Source organism: Neovison vison, chromosome 13, assembly GCF_020171115.1.
Source record: "Neovison vison isolate M4711 chromosome 13, ASM_NN_V1, whole genome shotgun sequence".
In the NCBI taxonomy this organism is placed as follows: domain Eukaryota; kingdom Metazoa; phylum Chordata; class Mammalia; order Carnivora; family Mustelidae; genus Neogale; species Neogale vison.
The window spans coordinates 3,736,451-3,759,518 of NC_058103.1; the positions used below are offsets into that span (position 1 = coordinate 3,736,451).

The 23,068-nt window shown below is 52.2% G+C and overlaps 1 protein-coding gene across 6 annotated transcripts in view; it reads right to left on the reverse strand.

Moving 5' to 3' along the window:
• WDR20 (WD repeat domain 20) overlaps window positions 1–23,068 on the reverse strand; it is a 66,001-nt gene that overhangs the window by 13,254 nt on the left and 29,679 nt on the right. For 3 of the 6 annotated variants that reach the window (XM_044229547.1, XM_044229550.1, XM_044229551.1), the window contains exon 2: window positions 10,311–10,493. The exons of 1 other annotated variant lie outside the window; for it this stretch is intronic. In XM_044229547.1, the coding sequence (XP_044085482.1) occupies window positions 10,311–10,493 (183 nt within the window). Of the gene's footprint in view, window positions 1–10,310; window positions 10,494–10,901; window positions 10,935–23,068 lie in introns of those variants that run through there. 2 more of the 6 variants (XM_044229549.1, XM_044229552.1) reach the window with 2 other exon arrangements.

Below are 23,068 nucleotides of genomic sequence, written 5' to 3' on the forward strand. Positions count from 1 at the left end.
TTTTTTTCAAAGATGGACTGCGCAAGGTGCAGAATAGCAGGCCCCGGGCAGGGAGAAGAAGGGACACCCCGTGCGGCACGCAGGGCCCCTGGCATGGATGAGAAGAGACGCCGGCCCCCTATAGTACACAGGGACCGGGCTGCAGGTGACACAGCCAAGTGCCCCACGGGGGCACGCCAATGTCCTCATCCCCTGCCTCCTTGCCCTCCTACCTACGCCAATGCCAAGAACCTAAAACCCAGCACCCACTCCGGCAGGGTTTCCGAGGCCTTCACTGCTTCTTCCTTAAGAGGTCAGAACAGGGCTCTCCTCCTGTGGGGGCTGCCCCCACGTCAGACCGTGCTGTCCCCGCCGGACCCAGGCCACCATGGCTGTCCCGTGTCGGGGGTGGCCTGGTCAGTCGGCCCCAGAGCTACCTCACGCTGGCAGCCAACACCATGGCTCTCGGTTCCTGCCCCTCACATGTGTCCGCAGCCAGACTGACTGCGGTCTTGCCAACAGAACACCACAGCCACGCTAGCCTGTGTGGAAATTTTTAAGGACGGACATCGAAACTTCCAGCGCAATGCTTAAGAGAAAATTTTATTTTTGACTGAAAGAGATACAACAAAAATACTTTCATTAGACTCCAAAACTGCAATCCCGTCAAGTAAACAGGGTATTGTTCCAAAACTGGGAGGCGTGAAGACAAAGAATGACAACACCGTCATCACGACAAACATCACTGGGACAACACAGACGTAGACACTGCATTCCCTATTGAACAGGTGCATGGAGACGACCCTAAGTAGATACATGCATGTAACTTATGGCCAAACGCCCAAGCCTCCCCCTCCTGAGCCCGGAGCCGAGCACCTGGGAATCCGGGGCAGCAGGGCAGGCAGCCACAGACGCCGGCAGGCCACGCGCCGGGGCCGGCTCAGCCGCGGAGGCCCCAGCCCCCCGCAGGTCACGCGCTCCGGCGTGCGCAAAGCATCCGCACCTCGAGGGGCGCTCCCCGGGGCTCCCACGGGGCTGGGGCATGCGGCACACACACGGGGACAGCAGGGCTGACCTCCCATCGGAGGCCTGACTGCATCCCGGGCCCCGGGCAAGCGGCCCTGCCCATGTGTTCTTCAATCTCGAAAGGACCCCACAAGGCCCGCTGCTGCTCTGAGCAGGCAATCTGTTCTCACTCACATGGAAGTGTGCAGAGCTCACTCGCATCCCTTTTCTCCATTCCAGTTCACCTGTCCCCAGAGTCACCAGAATGAAGCTTCCGGTTTCTGTCACCAGAACGTCTCGCCCCCGGACAAGGCAAACATGGGGACGAATCCGTCCGCCCTCCTTGCTTCTCGCTACAGACAACGCGGCGCCCGGCTGCTCGCTCTGTCCGTCCTGCATCGGAAAGGCTTCCGCACGCGTCTCAAGACCGCGTCCCTGTTCCTCTCTAACGCGGCACCGCATTCACTCGCACGGAGGCAAACACGGTCTTGAAATGTGCCATTTCCGGGGCACACACGGCAGTTCTCGTGGGTCCGAGTGCGCCGTGGGACGGATTCCCAGTCACACAGCTGGGGCAACAGGCGGCTCCATTTTCACCCGGACAGACAGAGCCAGACCACCTCCCACGGGGAGAACACGATACCCGCACCAGGGTAAGAGGACCCGCTTCCCCCAGGAAGGCAGATCTGATGAGCGTGGCCCACCAGGAAACGGAGGCTCGGAAAGGCCAGGACGCCTGCCTGCAGCCCCACGCGCTCCCGGCTCGCCCTCCTGCCTGCTCGAGCGTCCTCCCCGCGCCCTTCTCAGAGGCATCCGTGCCGGGCGCTGCTGCAGCACTGATTAGGACAGACAGGCATTCGCGGCCAAGTGGCAGGAGAAGACGGTGAGATCTGTAAGATCCGAGGGTGACAAGAGCTGCGGAGAAACCAGACCAGGGGGAGAAGGCCCAGTGCTGACGGGGAGGAGGCCGGAGCGCCTTCGGTCTCAGACGGGAGAGCCTAGCCAGACTCCTCGTTGGGCGGCACAGGCTAGCTGAGCGGGCGGACAGCCGCAGCGGGTAGGCCAAGGGCACGTGGGGAAGAGCACCTCACGGAGGGAACCACAGCCACGAGGCGCTGAGGCAGGCGCAAACCCAGCCCTGGGCATCCCAGAGAAAGAAGGGAGCCAGAGCAGGCAGGGCGGACGGGGCGAGGCGGGGCTGCCACTCTGCGCCACAGCCTGACGGACGTCAGCCAAGGCCGGGGCCACTCACACTGGTTCCCAGGAACAGGACGAGCCCGCCTCAGACCCCAGGCCAGAGCAGGAGGCACCACTCTAGGGCCAGCTAGCTGACAGTCACTGAATTTAAACAGCTCTGGTTATCATCTGGTTTGGATTTAACAAAAAAAAAGAGGAGGAAAGAAAGCATTTCACTCCCTTCTTTCTAATTAAGAAACAAACACCTGGACACTGTATTCAGTAAACATAAGCCCAGTCTCTATACCGTAAAGGTGTATTTCTGTTACTGAAAATATCTTGTAAAAAAGGTGGAGAATCTCAAAGCCTCATGTTAAGTAACAGGACGCCCCTGTTAAGCTTGACTTCTCCAGTATGGGTGGGTCTGTGATCCGGACGCACCGTGACAAAACCGCCTCGGTGGAAGCGTGGCCTCTGAGGGAAGGGGGTGCAGGGAAATGACTGTGCGGGGTGCGGGGAGTGGCCCGGGACAGAGCTGTCCGGGCGGATGCGGGGACACACAGCACCTGTTTGGCTGGAGCACCCAAGAGGCGGCAGGGAATGAGGTCCCGGATGGCAAGCTGGGGCTCCGGACAGTCAAGTCTCAGGCTAAGCAGCTCTGGGCTGTGACCCTGAAGCCCTGGGCCACCAATCCCACAGCTCTGAGCACTTGACTTGTGCCCGAAGTGAGATGTGCCGTGTGTAAGATACACACTGGATTCTGAAGATGTGAAAAACTACAGCAACAATCCCCTTCATTGTTTCATATTACATATATGTTGAGGTAACACCTTGGTACATAGAGAAAACAAAATCTTAATTTCACCCACTTTTTGCTTATTTAATGTACTATTAGGAAATGTAAGGCTGCACATGTGGCTCACACTGTCTTCCCACTGGCGGCGTGGCTGCGGTCGGGGAGCGAAGTTCTAAAAGGGGAAGCGGCAGAAGAAAGAGGAATGTAGAGAAGGTACAGAACGGAAGATGGGAGGCGGGGGGGCAGGTGCGGAGGAACCAGTTAGGAGGCTGTGACATTGTTGTGGACAAAAAGTGACCCTGGTTGCATGGCAAGATGGGCTGTTAACGAAGGCTTAGGCTGCGGGGGGGGGGGGGCGGCGGGGAAGGGGCCAGTCGAGTCTCAGCTCCAGCGCCCGCCACACACAGGAAGGCTGGGGGTGGGATTATGCTGGGGAGATGCCCAAGTGTCCTCATGGAGCAGGCTGAGAACAGTGGGAGCCAGATCTGTGACCTCCTAAGATCCCCGAGGAAGGCGCAGTGTGGACGAAGAGGACGGGGGACGCTCCACTCAGAGGGAACGGGACAAAAATCAGGTGGGCAGAAGGAACATCCGAGGACATGACCCCAAAGTCCCACGAGGCGAGGAAGAGCTGAGGCTGAGTGACCACCACAGACCAGGAGCTCTGCAGCAGGGCAACGACCCTCCGTGTCCTGTGATGGACTCTTTGAGATTGGCTCGGTCTAACCCCCGAAGTGAACGTCAGAGGGGGCAGTGACCCCAGCAGGGCTGAGGTAGGCAGAGCAGGAGCAGGGAGGCCTCCTTAGAAGAGCACAGGGCGTGAGTCTGAGGGACCAATGAGAGGGGCGGTGGGGTTCCGGGGAGGGGGTTCCGGGAGGAGCCTCCCTGGCTCCCTGGATGCAGAGAAGCCAGGGGACCCTGACTGGTGGAGGAGGGAAAGGAGCAGAGGAGAGTGTGAACCCACTTCCAGAAAACCAGCAGGGGGGATGGAGCGGGGCAGGAGCTCAGGGAGGGGGAAGACGGTAGGGAGGTGGCCAGGTGGTTCAGCAGTTAAGACGGGCTCTAGGAGGTCCCCTGGCTTGGCCACTGGGCTTCCATTAGAGTCAAATTCCAAAATGCTTGGAGCCAATTTCTATAATCATCTTTGTGAAAACCAGACCCCAAACCTGGAGGGGGGTTCGCCGTCTCTGCACGTCACAGAGCGGCTCCCACACACACTCCTCACCAGCCCCCTGCCAGCCCTCACCTGCGGCCCCGCACGATCCCCACCCTGACTTCGAAGAAACCTTCCCTTTGCTGACACAGCTCCAGGACAAATCAAACACTAAAACTACCGTCACCAACGGCATTAAGAGACAAGATTTAGCTACAATCAACTAATAAAAAGGAAGCAAGAACAAAAATAAATCTATAATCATGTTAAAGTGTCACTGCTAGAACAAAATTTTCTAAAGCACTTAGTTGTCTTTTTATTTTCTGTTTTTGGGGGGAGAAGGGCAGAGTGACAGGGAGAGAGAAGCTCAGGCAGACTCCACCCTGAGCACAGAGCCCAACGCGGGGCTCGATCTCACAACCCTGAGATCATGGGCTGAGCTGAAACCAAGAGTGGGACCCTTAACCGACTGAGCTACCCAGGTGCCCTTTAGTTGTCTTTTTATTCTTTTCTACTACTAACATCGCGACAAGCAGAAAAAATTTATTTCCGGGGCAGTGGGTATACATTTTATAATGCAGATATTAATCTGTAACAAAAATACTGAAGCAAACAAATCAAAAACCACAGCCGCTGGAGGGTGGGGAGCCATAATGTAGCCACAAGCAAAACGCAGGACTAAGGGCTCCGCTTCTGTAAACACATTTAAAGAGAGCGGCTTCCCTCAGGAAGTGTGAGGAAAGACTATTTCAAAGCCATAGAAAGGAGGATCAAATGCCGTCTTATCAAGGCTAAAACTCTAAGGAGTAGAGCATTATGAGCTCCTTTCCTTCCTTTGATTAAAAAAAGCAACAATAAAACAAAACTAACAAAACGCCCATAAGCACTCTTTTGTCCCAGAACTGGACAGAAGACTGCAGAGCTGGGCCTGGCTCTCCCCGCCCCTGGGGGCACTGGGTGCCGGGAAGGAGCAAGAAGATGCAGCCTCGGGCTGGCCGAGGGCGGCCTTGGCTCCCGTGGGCCCTTCAGAGAGCAGGAGATGCAGACACACCCAGGTGATGGCCCTGGCCTCCCAGCCCGTGACGGGAAACAAAGTCAAGGACAGAGGTGTCAGTAGTGGAAGAAGCCCCGATGATGAGTGCGTCTTAGATCTTACAGCAATCAAAACACACTTGAAGATCCTCCAAAGTTAATATTCTCTGGATACAACCCTGAAATAATGAGAATTTCTACCAAAACAAGTCCGAGTTCCTCATCATCTAGAAACTATCCCTTTATAATTCCCCCGCTCAGTGCATCATAACCACCAGTAGCAACGGGCAAGCTCCACAGCCTTTGGGGTCCTTCACGTGAGGCTGAATGCTGACCGGCTGGGGAGGCTCCTTTCTGGGGAGCTTGCAGAATGAAGGGCCACTCCACGGGCACACACAGGATGCTACAGACACACCGAGGACCCACTGAGACAGACTGGAGGGAGCAGAGACCGGGGGACCCACGGGCGTCACTCTCCCGGGGAAGCTGGAAAGGTCCTTCTGGACTGAGCCGGTTCAACAGCCAAGTCCTGGGGTGTGACAGGGACACCCGGCAGCAGGGCCTGAAGGGAGCACGGCTCCCCTCGAAGTCTACCGGCCAGCCGGGGAGGAGGGATCTCTGTGGAGTGTGTGAATCTACCAGGCTCACCTCATTAAAAACATAAAAACTACAAAGACGGTAAAATTAGGAGTGAGCACTGGGACTTTTCCCATCTTCTTTGTATATCTATAAACAATCATTTAAAAAAATTTTTTTAAATTTTTTAGTTAATGGAGAGGGGGAAAAAATCACTTTTAAAGATATACTTGACACCCAGATAGAAATTTTCATCTATCTTTAACATCATGTGGATTTCTAGACTCTCTAATTCCATCCATCCAAGCATCTCCCCATGCAAACATCGGTTTATCTCTTCGAGGGCCAGGAGCCCGGAGAGGGGCAACAACGGTGGAAGAATCGGTACCGGGGAGTGTGTGCACGTGTACACATGTGTGCAACGGACACCGTGAGAGAAGCACTCGGAGGAAGACACACGTGTGACCCACGTGATAAGGTGTTCCCCGTCCTCTGCTCTGCACACACTCATTCTCTCCCTGGGTTGTCCTGGAAACTTACTGCCTCCCCCCTCCAAGAAGCCCTTCCCCGCCACCGCCCCCCCCCCGCCCCCCCCCCCCGCCCCGGGCCCTCTGCTTCCCCTGTAGCCGCCGACTCTGCTGAGCAGCCCCCAAGGGCTCGCTGTCCCAGCCCAAGGCTCAACACGTCTCCTCACCTCTCTTCCGGGTGGGTGACGTTCTCCCCCGCCCGCCCCCCGCTTTCCAGGTGAGGAGGGGTGGGGGGAAAGAGCAGGGAGGTCCTCAGGCTCAAGGCTGGGCGTTCTGAGCCCCGGGGCTGAGTCTCTAAGCGGCAGGAAATAAATGCAAAGTTGAAAGTGGCTCTCTAAAGGCCCCGTGACGAGCCGCGCAGAGGCCCGCAGCACAGTCAGTGCAACAGACCTTACGTCTCATCTCCGGGATGGGAGGACCAGTTGCACGGCAAACTCCCGGATGTTTACCCCTGGGCTCCAGGGTCCCCGAATCTAACATTCGTCGGCCTCTGAAGCTTGTCGAGTGCAGCTGGAACTCCGAGCTTCCCGTCCACTCTACACCTGCCCCTTTCCCAGTCTTCCCCAACGGCTAAGTGACAGCCAGAAACCTACCCATCTCCAAGCAGCAGCCACGGGAATTTGCAAAAACACCAACCTTGACCGCCTCGTGCTCCTGCCCCCTCCCCCCTCAGGGGCACAGTGCTCCGTCTCATGGCTGCCCTCTGCACCACCCTCCCTGGGGACACGGCCCTCCCTGCGCTCTCCTGACCCTCCCATCGCCCCTTCCTTCCTAGTCCTGGCCTTCACCTGCTCTCCCTTCTGGGAAACACTCCATCTCAGGCTGGACCTGGCCGGCCTCTTACTCGTTGGAAGCCCCGCCTAGAGCACAGCACCTGTGTCAAGAGAGGTCCCCCACCACCCCGTCCCTCTCCCTGCCTCCCCAGGCCTCTGCCTCCTCATGCATCACGTGTCAGCATTTGCCCTAAGCGCGTGTGAGGGGAGCTACTGCTGACACGTCTGCCCCTCTCTCGAGGGGTAGCGACAGAAGCAGCCCGAGTGGGCACAAGGTAGGTGGCCCGCGGTCTGTCCCCAGGATGAACAGGGCCACTGCTCTCGTCCGCCCGCTCTCCCGAACAGGTACGAGCCTCCTCGCTGGCCTTGCTACCTTTGCCACTCTCTCTTCATTCCAATCCACGTTCCACAACTGCCAACGAGCGTTCTAAAGGACATGGCTGACACACTCGTTCCCTTGATTAAAAGCCCAGAACTACCCTTACAGCCTCCAGCATCAGATCCAAATTTCTCAGTATGTCAGGGCGTTCACAGTCTGGTTCCGTCGGCTCTGACCCCAGTGTCTTTGAGGCCTGCACACTGACTTGGTCGCGCCTGGCCACCCAACGCCCCTCCACATGCCCCATCTCCAGCTCTGAGAGCCTCTCTCCCATTTCCCCAACTCCTGTGCACCTTTCAAGACCCCGATCAAGTGTCACCTTCTGGAAATCTCAGATTTACAATATTGGATACACGCTGAAGAATACGGTGAACACATATCCCCGGGCACTTGGTCCCAGCACTCTGATAACGTGGCCCGGAACCCCCTCCATCTGCGGCACTGAGCTGGGAGCTCCTGGGAACACAAGGGCCTGAAAGGCCCGGACAAACTTGACTCCACCCGACAGCTGTTTGCGCCCGGAAGTGTTATCAACCGGCTACTTCTGCTTCCGTAAAAGTGCTTGCTCAGCGCGCGGGCTAACTGGCGACTTGAGCTTCCGTTTGAATGCTTGCTTGATGGCGCGCGCGGGCTCCCAACACCAGTCAACCAACGCCAGGTATGATTTTTTAAATTGGTTTGTACCCCACCCAAAACTTGTTTGTGCCTGCTCATAAAAACCCTGCACTTACTCTGCCGGGCACCTCGGCGTCACCGGCAACGAGTGCGCGGAGGTCCGGGTTCGAACTCGTAATAAACGGCCCTGGCTGTTTGGCTTTGACTCGCGTCTCTGGTGGTCTTCAGAGGAGGGCGTACAACGCACTCGGCACTACAGGCCCAGCCACCCGGCAACGGCTCACGGTGGGCCTCACAGGCTGGGACCGGGAGCCCATCTCTGTCGTCAACTTACTACCTGCCTGGACAATTCACTCACCTTCTCTATGTCCTCATCTGTAAGACAGCAGCAGCCGCCTGCCCAGTCACACTGGGGCAGATCTAGACCCGGCCGAAGCCCCTAACTCTCGTGCCACGGCGATGCCCGCGTGAGTGACAGCGGCTCCGGGCGCCGCTCCCGGCGCTCTCAGTCCGGACCCCCGCGACGCCTGCTCTGCCGCCCTGACCAGAACCTGATGCAAACGCCGTCCGCAGAGCCAAGGGCCCTCCTCACTGTGAAAGGCAAACGACTTCAGCCTCAAGCGGCTGAGTGCCGAACTGGCATTTACCCCGCACGGTTTTATTCTCAAATAAAGCGGAAGATGAGCCCGAGACAACGCGCACTGAAATCAGTGACAGGCTGCTTCCCGGCCCGCGATGCCGCTGCTGTCCAGAGCGAGGCGCGGATCTGGCTGACGTGTCCGGGTGCTCTCGGGGCCCTGAGACTCCCCTGTGATGTCATGGGGGGAACAAGCCCTTCTTGTTCTCCAAGTGGCATCTTGTGCCATCGTCAGCCGGAGCAGCCTCCCGATGTCGTTTACAGACAGCGCTTCGCCCTCGATGACATGCCCCTACCGAATGACTCCACATTCAGCTTCAGACCACTGGTTGCTCCCCCACGGCTCCCACCAGGAGGAAAAAAAGCCATTCGGCTACTGGGAAATCACTTCCCCACACGTTATTAGTAAAAGACTTAGGTAAATAAAACAAGTTTTCTGCTTCAGACTTTTTTTAAAAGAAACTGGGATCAATACTTTTCTTCTAGAGTTTCATCAATCCACATGGCAAGTTCTGTTTCTGGTCAAACCTGATGCAACCAGAAGAGGAGACGGCTCAAGAGATCTCACCAAATCCCACCAGCAATGCCAGACAGAAGCACCATGGACGGGGACCAGCGGTGGAGATGGCGCGGGCCGCAACGCTGTTGAAGAATCCCAATTTTAACTACAATCTGTCCACTTGAATATTCTCACCTAAACAAAACTGTTTCTGATGAACCAGAACATATAATGCTCTTCTGTTCCAAGTCCATGACATCAAAACCAGGCAAGAGCACAAAAACACTTGCCCTTCCTGAGAGAGGGATCCCACATGACTGACCCTTGTCACATCAGGGCCGTGGTCACCAGATGACACCGGGACCCAGGGCTTCTAAGTCAGCAACCCTACCACATCGTTTCCGTTTGCTGGGAAAGTCGCACTGAAACAGAGGAGGGAGGATGTCGCATGTGCTGCGGCAACTCTGGGGGCCGACAAGCCCCCGTGACAGCTTTACCACATGATCTATGTGGCAACTTCAACAGCTACGCTGAACAGTTCTGATGTGTTCCTGAACACACATGGCTCACGTAGCTCAGGCGCCTTCCAGAACAGAACTGGAGGTGCCAGGAAACGAGCACATGCTAGGTCACTAGCAAAAACTGTATCATGTTATCTAATTTTAAATGCCAGGATTTCAAATATGTCAAAGGTGATTTTACAGCAAATGTTTCCAAGAGAAAGAAAGCTATCCCTTAGCCAAACACCTGTCAAATAGACACAAAAGCCCGAACTACCACTTAGATGGCCTACGGAATTATCATCAAGTTCTTTGATCTGCATGAAATTTTCTGGTGATGTGAACAAGGTCTAGAATTCTGTATCTTATTTAAATTATAAATATCAAGTGACAGTTTCACCCATCTCCATTATAAAAGAGTTTTAAAGCAGCCGCTACAGACACCTAAGCATGCTCCATAAAAAATGCCCAGAACAGGTACCCCGAGGAAGAACAGGTATAAGTCAAGTTAGTTCACCACATTTAACCGGGTAATACTAGGTAGGACAGTTAGAGAATGAAAAATGGGCTTAGCTTGACATGTAAAATAAGGCCCACTGCCCTTGGCAAGAACGTATAAATTCTTAAAGGGATTCTTAACAGCTAAGACAGGGTGCTACTTACTTCCTCATTAAATAGTTTGCTAGTTTCTTTTTTGATTGGATCTATAAGCTGGACTTGGCCTGCGGAAAAGCCCACTAGGAGAGAGACACTTTCTGCTGTGGCTGTTAGGTGGTTGAAGTCATGACAAGTAGGCTGTGTTCCTTTGTAAATCCTTTTATCTATTGGTTTACTCAAGTCAGCAGCCTGGAGGAGAAAGAGAAAAATACATACGGTAAACAGCACATTGAGATGAGAAATCTAATAGTTACTCTATTTTATACTCCATTATGATGTTCAATCTTAAAAACAAAGGTATTTTTAAAAATTTTTTCCAGTTTTCAGCATCTTGTAAAAGCACTTGTATATACATCAGCCAATTTGATACTGTTAGACTATCTGTAATATGCTCATAACTGTTACCTCCACGACTTGTTCTTAAAATGTCTTAAACAAAAACTCCTGGACTTCAGGAGGAAAAATCCTTGAGATACTAAATTCAGTATTTGCAAAATACATTCAATTCCAAGCAATTTCTAACAGAGTACCTCTAACCACATAAAAACTCGGCTTGTGTATTGATCCATAGCATCTAAATGCTCATTGGTGAGTTACCTGTAGCCCAGGGGTTCTCAAAGTGTGGTCCCCACACCAGCGGTGGCGGCAGCAGCATCACCTGGAAACTCAGAAATGCAAATTCTCAAGCCCCACCCCAGATCAAAAGAATCCGAAACTATAGGGGTGGGCCTAGCAAGCCTTCCAGGTGATTCCGATGCGCACTCAGATTTGAGAACCACTGCTGTGGCCAATGATAAGCAGGTGCCTTCTTACTGGGGCCCAGTGTCTCTTCTGCACCCGTGCTGAGGTCCCTTTCACTTACTGAGCCCACACTCAGTGCATGGCGTGCATCACCTTTAAACCCTACAACGATCCTTCCAAGTAGAGAACAAGTTTAGGGAGGTAAAATAACTCAGCCAAGGTCACCATACCTACCTAAGTAAGCGGCTGGACGTATAGCCCAGGTCTGTTTGACCATAAAGGGGAAGGGAAGGACATACACGCACACACCCCAACGTCAGAAGCAAATGACTTCCAACTTGGGCCAAAAAGTGGTGTTTCAGTATGCCTCCCCATAAATCCCTAGAGCGAGACTTTCTTCTTCTTCATGAGGAATGTTCCATGCAATCTAATGTGCCCGGCTGACGCGGAAATTAAGGACGCCGCCCTCCAGCCCTAGCAGAAAGTCACAGGTGCAGACAACTGGGCTGCTGAGCGCGTCCCGCGACACGACCACTGGAGCCGCGGCTACTGTTCTCTGCTGACCAACTGGAGGTAGGTTCTGAAGAGTCTTTCTTTCAAAGAGGCCCATGATATTGTGCTGAGGACGGTTTCACTTTCCACATGACAAACATAAATACTGAGTAGAAAAGGGGACATCAAAATTCTAGGAATCTTTAAGCAAACTCCAAACCCGAACATTTGGAAGTCTGGACCCGAGTGGGACTCGCACTCAGAGCCTGGGGCAGAGGAATGGGGATGCGTGCCACGCGGACACCCCCAGCCTCACCTCAGTCAAAACGGACATGAGTATCTCTGTCCCACCAACCTCATGGGATTGTCTGGAGGATGAAATAAGAGAGCATGTACGTGAGAGAGGCTTGAAAAGTATAATATAAAGTACGATACAAAACACAGGGAAGTCCTGACTTTGCAGCAAGGCGAAAAGGGACCAGCGGGGAAGGGAGTTAAGTGCTGAGGCAGGCTGAAGGCTGTGGCCAGCAGAGGTGTGAGGGAGCTGCGGAGCCAAAGCAAGCCACCTCTGCCCCTCACCGCGCCCCGGCCCCCAGGGACAGGCCCACTGACAGAAGCTGCTCTGGGCTGGGCCCTAGAGGCAGGGAAAAAGAAGCCAGGCTAAGGGACCTCAGCAAATTATTTCAGAGCTAAGAAGGTTATCAGCAAATGTCGGAAGAGCTCAAAATAGACAGTAAAAGACACTGGCAACTAGAGACAAAACACCAATCTAAAATACGAACAATTACATTATTACATGATCTCTGTATAGCATATAAAACTCTTTGAGAATTTTTTTTTAAGTTTGCTTAGGGAACTTCCCCCTTGAGAAACAGATCTAAAATTATGCATAAAACTATAAAAATCTATTCAAAGGCAAGCCAAAAATTACAGAGAAAACATGCTAATACAAATTAAGTGAGCAAAGGACATCCAGTTGTTCTCAGAAACAAGGGAGGAAGTCAAAGCGCCTGCTTTACCGGTACTGCTTCTAGGGCAGAGCTAACTTGACAGAGCCTTTACAGCAACTACACTAGCTCAGCTCTTGGGGTGGTTACTGTACCTCCTGGCCTCCTAATAGGAAAAGATGTCATCTGTAAACAGACCACATGTATTTTAATGCCAACTGAAAGACTACTTTTACTCTTAAATCGTGTAAATACTCTCCAAACACCCTGTTTACTAATCTGCTTAACAACTTCCTTCCCAGACCAGGGCTCTCAAACTGTACCAGGCCACGCCAGCCTGCTGGTTGGCAGCAAGAGTCCGTACAGAGACGGAGGAGCGGTACTCGGAAACTCTGAGGGCAATCAGACGGAGAACTTTGCATTGACTCTAATAATAGAAACTTGAATTTGTATTCTACATGTCTTTTTCAGTTTCATTTCCCATTAATATATTTTTTTCAATTTTAGAAAAGTATCAGCCCAGACAGACTGGACATTTTTTTTTTGAGATTTTATTTATTTATTTGTCAGAGAGCACGGGAGCAAGTGCGCAAGAGCAGGAGCAGCTGTGGGAGAAGCAGGCTCCCCGCTGAGCAAAGAATGTTCCATCCCTGATGCACTCGATCCCAGGACCCAGGAACCATGACATGAGCCAAAGGCAGACGCCTAACTGACTGAGCCATCCAGGCACCCCCAGACTGGAAATTTTAACCGGTCATTCAACACTGGTGAGAAGCAGTGTCCCGGGAGGCACCAGAGTAAACCAAGGCCCAGGAAACACTCAGAATATGTCTTAGCTAAGGTCACTCCCCAGCCCAGCCCCCAGGGGCACCAATCCCGCTGTAGGGGCACAAGTGCTGCCAAGCCACACAGCCCCGACCAACAGCAAGCAGGAATTACTGTGAAGCCCAAGGTGACCGCTAGAGGTGTGCCCATAACTGAGAAACCCGTGGACTCCGCCGCTGTGCCCGAGCTCTCTGGAGCCCCAGACCAGGGCGAGAAAGCCAGGTTACCAGCGCCTGCCTTCTTTTCCAACAGGGCCATCATCTCTGCCCCATCTTGTCCTCTGTCTTCTGCAGCCAATCACCAAGTTCAGTCTTCTCCCATGGATGTGTTGCTGCCCTATTTGTTCTTCCTCCTCTTCCTCTCTTCTTTTGGGGTGGAGCGGTGCCAACATGGACACTGAGCTCACACACCTTTTAGTAGCAGTAATGACCGCCTGAGCCAGCCATGCCTCTTCTGCGTGGGCTCCCCAGCGAGGAGGAGAAAGAACCCAGCCTCTGGAGCCCGGCAGGCCTCGGTCCAAACCCCGCCTTTCCTCTGGGTAGCCAGGTGGCCTGGGCAAGATGCTCCTTTCCTCTCAGAGAACAACGCACCCAGCGCTCCTGCCAGGCAGTGGGGAGGCCCGCTGAGAACGGACCCACAAAGCACAGGGTGTGCAGACGCGCTCGAAGGGCGACAACCTTTGTGACTGCCCCTGTCACATCCCATCTCTTTGGTCAAATGTTTCAGGAGCCTCCTGACTTGTGTCACACCGGGGCCTGACGTCTGCCTGTGGAACTCTTGCTGCGCCCAAGCAGCTTCACATTCCCAACTCTCCCCTCACAGCCCCCCGCAGGGGGCACTGATCCCACCTGCCAGCCATCCTCCGAGGAGAAGAGAACCGGGAAAGGATTCCGGCCTCTAGGGCCTGGCAACAGCACGCTACAGCTCCTGCCACCCCGGCGTCTGCTTGCCCTGCACGCCGCAGTCCTGAGTGGGCTGCAGGCACACAGCCCCCCTCTCGGGCTCCCTCTCTTGGTTGGGCTGGGGCAATTTTACCCAGTGGCTCAGGCCCCACCTCCAACAAGCCTTTTCCCAACCACCGTCCTTTGGGTTGGCTCCTTTATCTCAATTCTCGAGTCCTTAATTCGTTCCACAAAATTTAGTATTTAATCACTTATATGATTACAGTACTGTTTTATGTCTGTTATCATCAATTATAAGAAAATTACAATGACAATAAAAAATTACAATAAAAACTCCTTTAAGGAGCAGAACTTCTTTATAAAATAGTTACCCCTGTATTACCCCACCAAATCAGCTTTTATGTTTCAGCTTTCTGGTGAATTCTGCATAGATGGGTTACAGACACTTGGGATTTTTTTAATGCATCTGCACCCTAATTATTGCCAGTTAACTGAATTCTTAAGCAGGAATTTACAGCAGAACGTATTTTTAAAAAATCTTACCAATGTTAAGAATTAGATCACATCCGGTTATTCGGCCCCAGTAGAGTGCCCCGTCCGTCACAAGTATTGTCTGTTGAACAAATGAAACTGCAAGTATTCCAATTTTTTCGGGTAAGATTCAATTGTATATTATGCTCATTCGCTTCTGCATAAGGAGTTACTGATTACAAATAATCTGTCAGCGTCTCATTCTCAGAAGAAAAATTTTAAATTATGGTTTAAAAATTCCTACCATACTTGGGGCGCCTGGGTGGCTCAGTGGATTAAACCTCTGCCTTCAGCTCGGGTCATGATCTCAGGGTCCTGGGATCGAGCCTTGCATCGGGCTCCCTGCTCGACAGGGAGCCTGCTTCCCCCTCTCTCTCCGCCTGCCTCTCTGCCTACTTGTGATCTGTCAAGTAAATAAATAAAAATCTTTAAAAAAAAATTCCTACCACAGACACAAGCTGGTTATCAAAATCCTAGATCAGCAAGTACAAACAATTTCGCGCCTCCCTTTCCTGCGCTCAGAGGTCTGTAAAGGCAGCCCCTTACTCCAGCTCTCCTCCTCACCCAGCACACGGAGAGCCCCCAGGCTCGGCGGGCCTCCTCACTCGGCCGGGCCTCCGGACTGGCTCAGCCTTGAGCGGAACTCAGAGGAGACCTGGGGGCCCGTGCCGGGCGCCCTTCGCGGAACCTGCTACCCGACACTCCCGAGCGCCCAGAAGCACGTGGTGGGACATGGAAACTATCTCAGAGACCTCTTTTGCAAAAAAGCATGTGAGATGATGGGGGGGGGCAGTGTCAGTAATAAAGGTGGGCTTTATTTTCCCTACATTTTATATTCTCCCTCCCCATCCCCAAATCACTTCAAAAACCAGTTCCACAGAACTTGCCAGAAAAATGCGTTCCATTTCTACACACGTTCAACTCCTCCCAGACACGATGCCACACTCATCTTCATGAAGCCTTAGGCACTGTCCCACCTAAAACCTCCAGGGCCCGGCCCTCATACTGGCTGAACTCCTCAGCTCGCACCCACGGGGCTCCCCAACGTGGACCTCCTCATCCCCTCGCCTTCACACGTTCCCTCCAAAGGCGCTTGTCCACACACAGCCTGGGCGCCTTACACCCTCCTCCCTTTCCTCACGCGCCTTCTTCCACCTGGAATACCGCCCCTGGGCGCCGTCTCCGCACGAACCCTGCTCGCAGCAGCACAGGGGTCACGCCGTCCTGCTCGCCCCGGACGGTCACGGGGCGCCACACTCACCAGCTGCAGCGCCAACTGTACCCACATGTCGTGCCAGTCCAGCTCCTTTTAAAAACCACCGAGAAATCAGGAGCCGCTGAGTCACCGCCTGAATGAACCCGTCAAAAGCGGCTGGAGCGGCGCCAGCGACATCACGGGTCCCGGCCACAGGACCCGCGGCCACCGGAGAGCGGGCGGCGCCCTTCCGTCGGCCGGCATTCCTCTGGCCCCCATCTCAGACGACCACAACAGGAGCCAAACGTGCGCAGGCGAGTACTTCCAGGGCGCGGAGGCCACGCACTGGGCAAGAAGGGGCACAGCTGGCGTCCGACCGGGAGCCGAGCCGCGGTACAGAGACCGGTGCGGTTCTTCGGGGAGGAGACTCTCCACCGACTCGGGCCTTGGGTCCCCAGGGCGTGCGGGGGCCGAGTGCACAGTCTGGGTCTGGACCGCAGCTCGCCGGCGTCGGGGGAAGCCGCGGCCTCCCGAGCCGCGGGCTCGAACGAGAACGAGGCCGCCGCTCAGAGCGGAGACCGCGCCCTTCATGGGCTAGTCAACCACAGCGCTCACCACCGCAGGGGAAAGAACGGCTCGAGGGACGGAACCACCGAACAGCGACTTCCAAACACCGCACGCCCGCAGCACACACGCGGGCGAGCAGCTCGGCGCTCAGGTCCGGCAGCGGTGAGGCCCGACACAGACGCCACTCGGCGGGCCACCCCGCCTGCCCTCAGGCAGCAAGGGGCCGCGCTGACTGCGCCGCGCACCCGCACAAGCCGTCTCTCGTGGCTTCTTCAGCGACACCCAAAGTATCTGCACAATTGGCACGAATGGTATCTAAACAGTCTGACGCGGCTTTAAAAATATATGTCAGGGGGGCACCTGGGAGGCTCAGTGGGTCTGAGGCCCGCACCGGGCTCTCTGCTCCACAAGGAGCCTGCTTCCCGCTCTCTCTCTGCCTGCCTCTCTGCCCGCTTGTGATCTCTGTCTGTCAAATAAATAAATAAAATCTTTAATTAAAAAAAAAAAAAAATATATATATATATATATATATATATATATGTAGTAAGGAATCAGTCAAGTTTGGATTCTCTTATCCCAGTAGGGAAAAAAACATCAATCAATTGTCGAGTTTCAGTGTTTCAAACAGGGCAGAAACCCTCTGCCTTCTTCACTGCTCGATCCCCACCTAACAGAGGGCCTGGCGTAGAAATGCCCTCACTGATACTGGCGCAGACATGAAACAACTCTGGACGTGGCGGGGACGCCCCACAGCCCGCACACATGAAAGCAAACATGCGATCCTTCCACCGACCAAAATCCTGACGAACAACCGAAGCCTTCCTGGGTGCCACCTGTGAAAGGAAACCACCTGCGGCCAGTCCCCGAAGCCACCCTACAGCTCACGAAGCCCCTTCGCGCCTCGGTTCTTCTGGCCGCACTGTGAACTCGGGGCCTGAGGACGTCTGCCGCTCGCATTTTATAAACACGAAAACGGACTCAGCGGTCAAAAGGAAGCAGTGGTGGAGCCAGGGGGTCTCGATGCCAGCCCCTGCGCTCCTCCCAGTGCGCCACGCTGCCATGACAGGAAGCTGACCAGGTGACATCCGCGGGAGCACCCAGAGCCGAAATCCCATCACTGTGTGACTCCAGCTGCCGACGCTTGCTGAGGGAACCAAGTACCCCAGCCCTGCTCTGTGTGCCCCCGATTCCAGTCCTACCTTCCCCATGCATTTACCTCACAGGCCTGTTTTATTAAAAGCGAGTAACAGGCTAGGGTGCCTGGGTGGCTCAGTGGGGTAAGCCGCTGCCTTCGGCTCAGGTCATGTTCTCAGGGTCCTGGGATTGAGGCCCGCATCGGGCTCTCTGCTCAGCAGGGAGCCTGCTTCCCCCTCTCTCTCCGCCTGCCTCAATACCTACTTGTGACCTCTCTTTGTCAAATAAATAAAATCTTTAAAAAATTAAAAATAAAAATAAAATGGAGTAACAGGCTAGAGTCCCAAGATTAATGCCTGGCATTTCAAAGGCACTTCAGGAAAGTTAGTTCTCCCCTTTGAAACTGGGATTTCTCCCTGTGCATACCTAAGGATTTGCTGCTTATCACAGACAGGCTTTGACAATTCTCATCACTCATGAACACCTTCGAAGAGACATAAATAAGGAAAAGAGAGAGAATTCTTTCTTCCCTAAATGCCCTGGAGATGGACAATAGCAGAAGCCAAGTTTAGGGCATGGTTTCCTTTCAATATAATTTTCCAGAACCAGATCGCGCCTTCCCTTCCGTAGCTTCCACTCCCTCCTCCTCCTCAGACACCTCGCACACGCCCGCCCTGGCACTGGCCTGCCAGACCCCGTCCCGGCACTGAACACAAATCACGGTATGTCACTCGCCAGCATGCTTCTGCGGGGCTCTGGCCCCGGAGCGAGCCCCCACCACGCCAGCTCAGAGCTCCTCCCGTGTGTGTGTGCTCGGCAGCAGCCGGGACTCCATGCAGGGAGGCAGCAGCGAAGCACACGGAGCCAGACATCATCAGAACACAGAACACGGGCAAACGAGCTATAGAAGGCGAGGGGCCCCCCTGCAGGTCATTCCAGAACGGGAAGAGGTGCCCAGTGACAGAAGGCATAAGATATGTTCGGGAACTTTCCCAGCAACACCCTGTGGAACTGCTTACTGTTCTCCATGGGAGCCGGGGCAGCTGAGCTCTCTGGAGCGTTGGGGGGGGGGTGCTGAGGTGGGGGAAGGGGGCTGAGCTGACCGGCCCAGCACGGTCAGTACGGACCTGCTCCAACAGGCTTCTACCGCAATCACGAGTCATTTCTCCCCCAACAGTCTGTCACTTAGAAACTGTTCGCTATGGAAACTGATTCCTCTTCCCTCTGATTGTTTTTAAAAGCCAAACTTAATAAGCTGCTGCCACCTCCTCACCAACTCTTCACGTTGTTAAGTGGAACACCCCAAGTTCAGGCGAGGCCGCTCCCCGCCCCATGAAATACTACGGAGGGCTGTGGCGATGCATCGTGCAGGCGAACGGAGCACTGATTTCCTCATTAAGGAGAAGCCATGAATAAACATTAGATAAATTCAGTTTGCACACATTCTAAGACCAAATCTCATCACATCAAAATGCTGACATATTCAAATGACCTATTTTTTATTAAACCCTCTGTTAACTATGACTAAATATGCATTCCTATTCCTAAGGGCATACTAACATCTCACATGGAAGAAAAGGCAAGATGTTTCTATTTCTGCAAAAAAATGCTTACTGTGAACTCTTAGAAAATAATTTTTTTAAGTTCGCCCTTAAAGGGGCTCGGGGAAGAATTCTAGGACCTACGAGTGTTTTGACACTGGTGAACTAGGACGGCGCCAAGGCAGCAAGTCCTCCACGCTGCAGGATCGCAGACCACTGTCTCCCGACGCGGGGACGGATTCGTGAGCTTCTGCTGCCGGCACAGCACAGAGATGGTTTTAGATGTTCCGATTCAGGCTGCAGAACAGCTCCCATTCTCAGCAGGAAATACCCTAAGTCCCCTCATGGGTAGAGTCCCTGTGACTTCCCAGCAATCGTGTCCCTGAGGCCCAGGGAGTGCTGGCGACCTGCCCAAGGTCTCACTGAGCTTAGAACTGTGCTTTAAACCACATCGAGCGGCTAGTCTTCCCAAGCACTCAACCCAGGCTGCACAGTGAACTACTGAATCCGTAACACATGAAACCTTTTAGTAATTTCTTTTTTTAAAAATTCTCTTTATTTGCGAGAGAGCACACGCATGTGCTCGGAAGCAGGGAGAGGCACAGGGAAAAAGAATCGGGAGCAGACCCCACACTGAGCGGGGAGCCCAATGCAGGGTCGATCTCACAACTGTGAGATCAGGAGCCGGAAGCAAGAGCTGGATGCTCAACGACTGAGCCACCTGGACATCCTTTTAACATAAGGAATTTCCTTAAGTGGCACTGATGTGTAGCAGTAATTCTTTACCAAATGACAGCATTCTGGAGCAAGTACATCACTGTGTTTTCACACAGAAAGCAAGAAAGAATGAGAGAACAGGAAACTTAGCTTATGCAAAGAAGGGAGATGAACCCCGTGGCCAAAATATTCTATTTGGCTGGCCTCTGGTAATTCAGAGTTCATCTCTTATCCAACCAGAGCTCAGCTGCAGAAAGCAGCCTCAGCACAAGAGCAACAGAGAGCTGACCTGTTCGGAATACGACCCCAGGAGATGCTCTGCCCTCTTCCTCCGCACCGTTCCAGCGTCGCTGGAGCCACTTGCTTGGCCCTGGAGCCACTCGCTTGGCCCTGGAGCCATTGGTCACTTGTCCTGTGCACCTCATCTCTCCCAACTACTTCCAAATTTTAAGGGAATAACTTTTATAGGCCGCCTCAGTAACAGCCACTCAAACATTTTGGATTTTTTTTTTAAAGATTTTATTTATTGGGGCGTCTGGGTGGCTCAGTGGGTTAAAGCCTCTGCCTTCGGCTCAGGTCACGATCCCAGGATCCTAGGATCGAGCCCCACATCGGGTTCTCTGCTCAGCAGGGAGCCTGCTTCCTCCCCCACCCCCTCTCTGGCTGCCTCTCTGCCTACTTGTGATCTCTGTCAAATAAATAAAATCTTAAAAAAAAAAAGATTTATTTACTTATTTGACAGACAGAGATCACAAGTAGACAGAGAGGCAGGCAGGGAAGGAGGGGGAAGCAGGCTCCCTGCCGAGCAGAGAGCCCAATGCGGGGCTTGATCCCAAGACCCTGATATCATGACCTGAGCGGAAGGCAGAGGCTTAATCCACTGAGCCACCCACCCAGGATGGTTTTTTCCCCCCAACCAGATGTTTAAAAAAAAAAAAAAGAAAAAAAGCTTTTCTGGGCACCTGAAATGTACCAGGAGCTGCTATAAGCCTAGGAACGCAACAGTGGCCAGTTTAAAAATGGGGACCAGTAAAACTGGCCACACGGGAATGTGGAGCAGCAAGCCCCACCTCTCAAGTGCAGGAGGACAAGCCCGTTCCGCCTTGCGCAAGGCAATCCCGCAACGCACAGTAAGCCTTCCTTCCTTTAACCACCAATTCAGCTCCCAGGAACACCTCCTTAGAACTTACTTTTCAAGTTGTAATCTCTAACAGCCCCAAAGTGGCCCAACACAAATGATCAGGAACAGGAAGCGAGCTACGGAACTCAGCAGCCTCTCCGTGCAACGCCACTCCTGACATATTTGCACTGAGACAAATATGGACAAACCTTGAAAAATAATCTTGAAAGAAGACAAATATAAAAGAAGCATACGCTAAATAATTCTATTTTTATCGAGTTCAAAAATAAGGAAAACTATCTATGATGTCAGAAGTGAGGACTGTGGATACCCTTGAAGAGTGTGGGGAAAGGGCCATGGGGAAGTTCTAGGAGCCAGGAATGCTTTCCTTAATCTGGGGTTGATTCTACTTTGTCAACAATTAATAGAGCTTTACACTTAAACACATTTCTGTCTGTATGCTATTCTTAAAAAGAAATTTTAATGAGCAAGCACATGTACAAAGGCAGCCAACTGAACTTGGTTTATAATGAAACATTATTAACATCTTGTGTGCTCCAAAAAGGAAACAGGTAAATACATCATGTAGTCATCTAAAATGAAGATACTAACTAGCAAAGAAGGATGTTACATGCTATATTAAGTGGAAAAATGAAACAATAAAAAACAGGATTCTGAAGACAAAGAATTGCAAAGAAACCTTAAAATCATATTCACGCTGTAATCATATTGTTAGTAATATTAGTGTATTGTTTTGAATACTGTAGAATATTGTAGAAGAAAGCAAAAAAGCGAAGTATGAAAGTCATTAGAAGCTGAGATTCTGCACATGAGGAATAAATGAAAACAACAACAAAAAAAGGAATAAATGTAAAATTGTTCATCTTCAATTTGATTAGAAAAGACCAATATGAACACCTGTGTTTTATTTAAGTGTCCAGTAAGAAGGTAGAGAAGCAATGACCAAACAGCAATAGGAACTCCTAACATCTACACTACGCCTCAAATGATATTTGCCACTTGAAACTCACCCAGGCTCCTGGAACTTGATACCATGTGTGGGGCAAAAAGTGAACAAGACACATTTGGAACATCTTTTTGTACCTCTGAGAAGAAAGCTATCAAAGACTCAAGGGGCAAAGCAGAGGGGCTACCATTCAGCAAAGATGGGACGATATAATATGAAAATGAGGAGCGCCTGGATGGCTGAGTCCGTAGGGCACGCAACTCTTGACCTCGGGGCTGTAAGTTCAAGCCCCATGCTGCGAGATTGCTTGGGGGAATAAAGAATAAACATCAAAATAATATTACAGAAGTTTCTCGGAATAAAGAATCTGAGCTCATACTGATATCAAGAAATGGAGAAAAGGAAGCTCTTCTTTACAGTACAGTAACACCAAGTAAGTGTAGGAAGAAAGAGTAGTGGAGTTTTTAAATCACCATTTACAACCATCACAATAACACAGTAATAACTGATTCAGCCAAAGTCATCAATGAATGCTAAAACTGAAGATTTAAGCAACAGGCTACTTACGAAGTCTCAAAGTGCTCCCTCACAAATTACATCTCAATTACGAAGAGAAAAATAGAAACTTACAACAGAGTAATTTAGTAAATACAACTTTAATCAAGGTTAACATGAATTTGCCCACTAATAATGAGGCAAATCAGCATTGAGCGCCTCTTGACGTGCTGCCCTGGGATGGACACATCAATTCCGTGTATTCCGCCAAAAGGCAGACCATGAATCCATCATGAAAAAAAAAAAATCAGACAAACGCAACTTGAAAGGTATTCTACAAAATAACTGGTCTGAAGTCTGAAATATGTCTAGATAATGGAAACAAAGAAAAGGCCAAGGAACAGTTCTACACGGAACAAGACTGAAGAGCTTGCCATGCGTGAACTTGGACAGGACCCAAACCAGGGAAAATGGCTTATAAAGGACAGCATTAGGGTAACTGGTGACTGTTGATGAGTGGAATGCATCAATTTGTATTTCTGATTTTGATAAATGTACTGTGGTTGCGTAAGTGAAAATTCTTCTCAGGA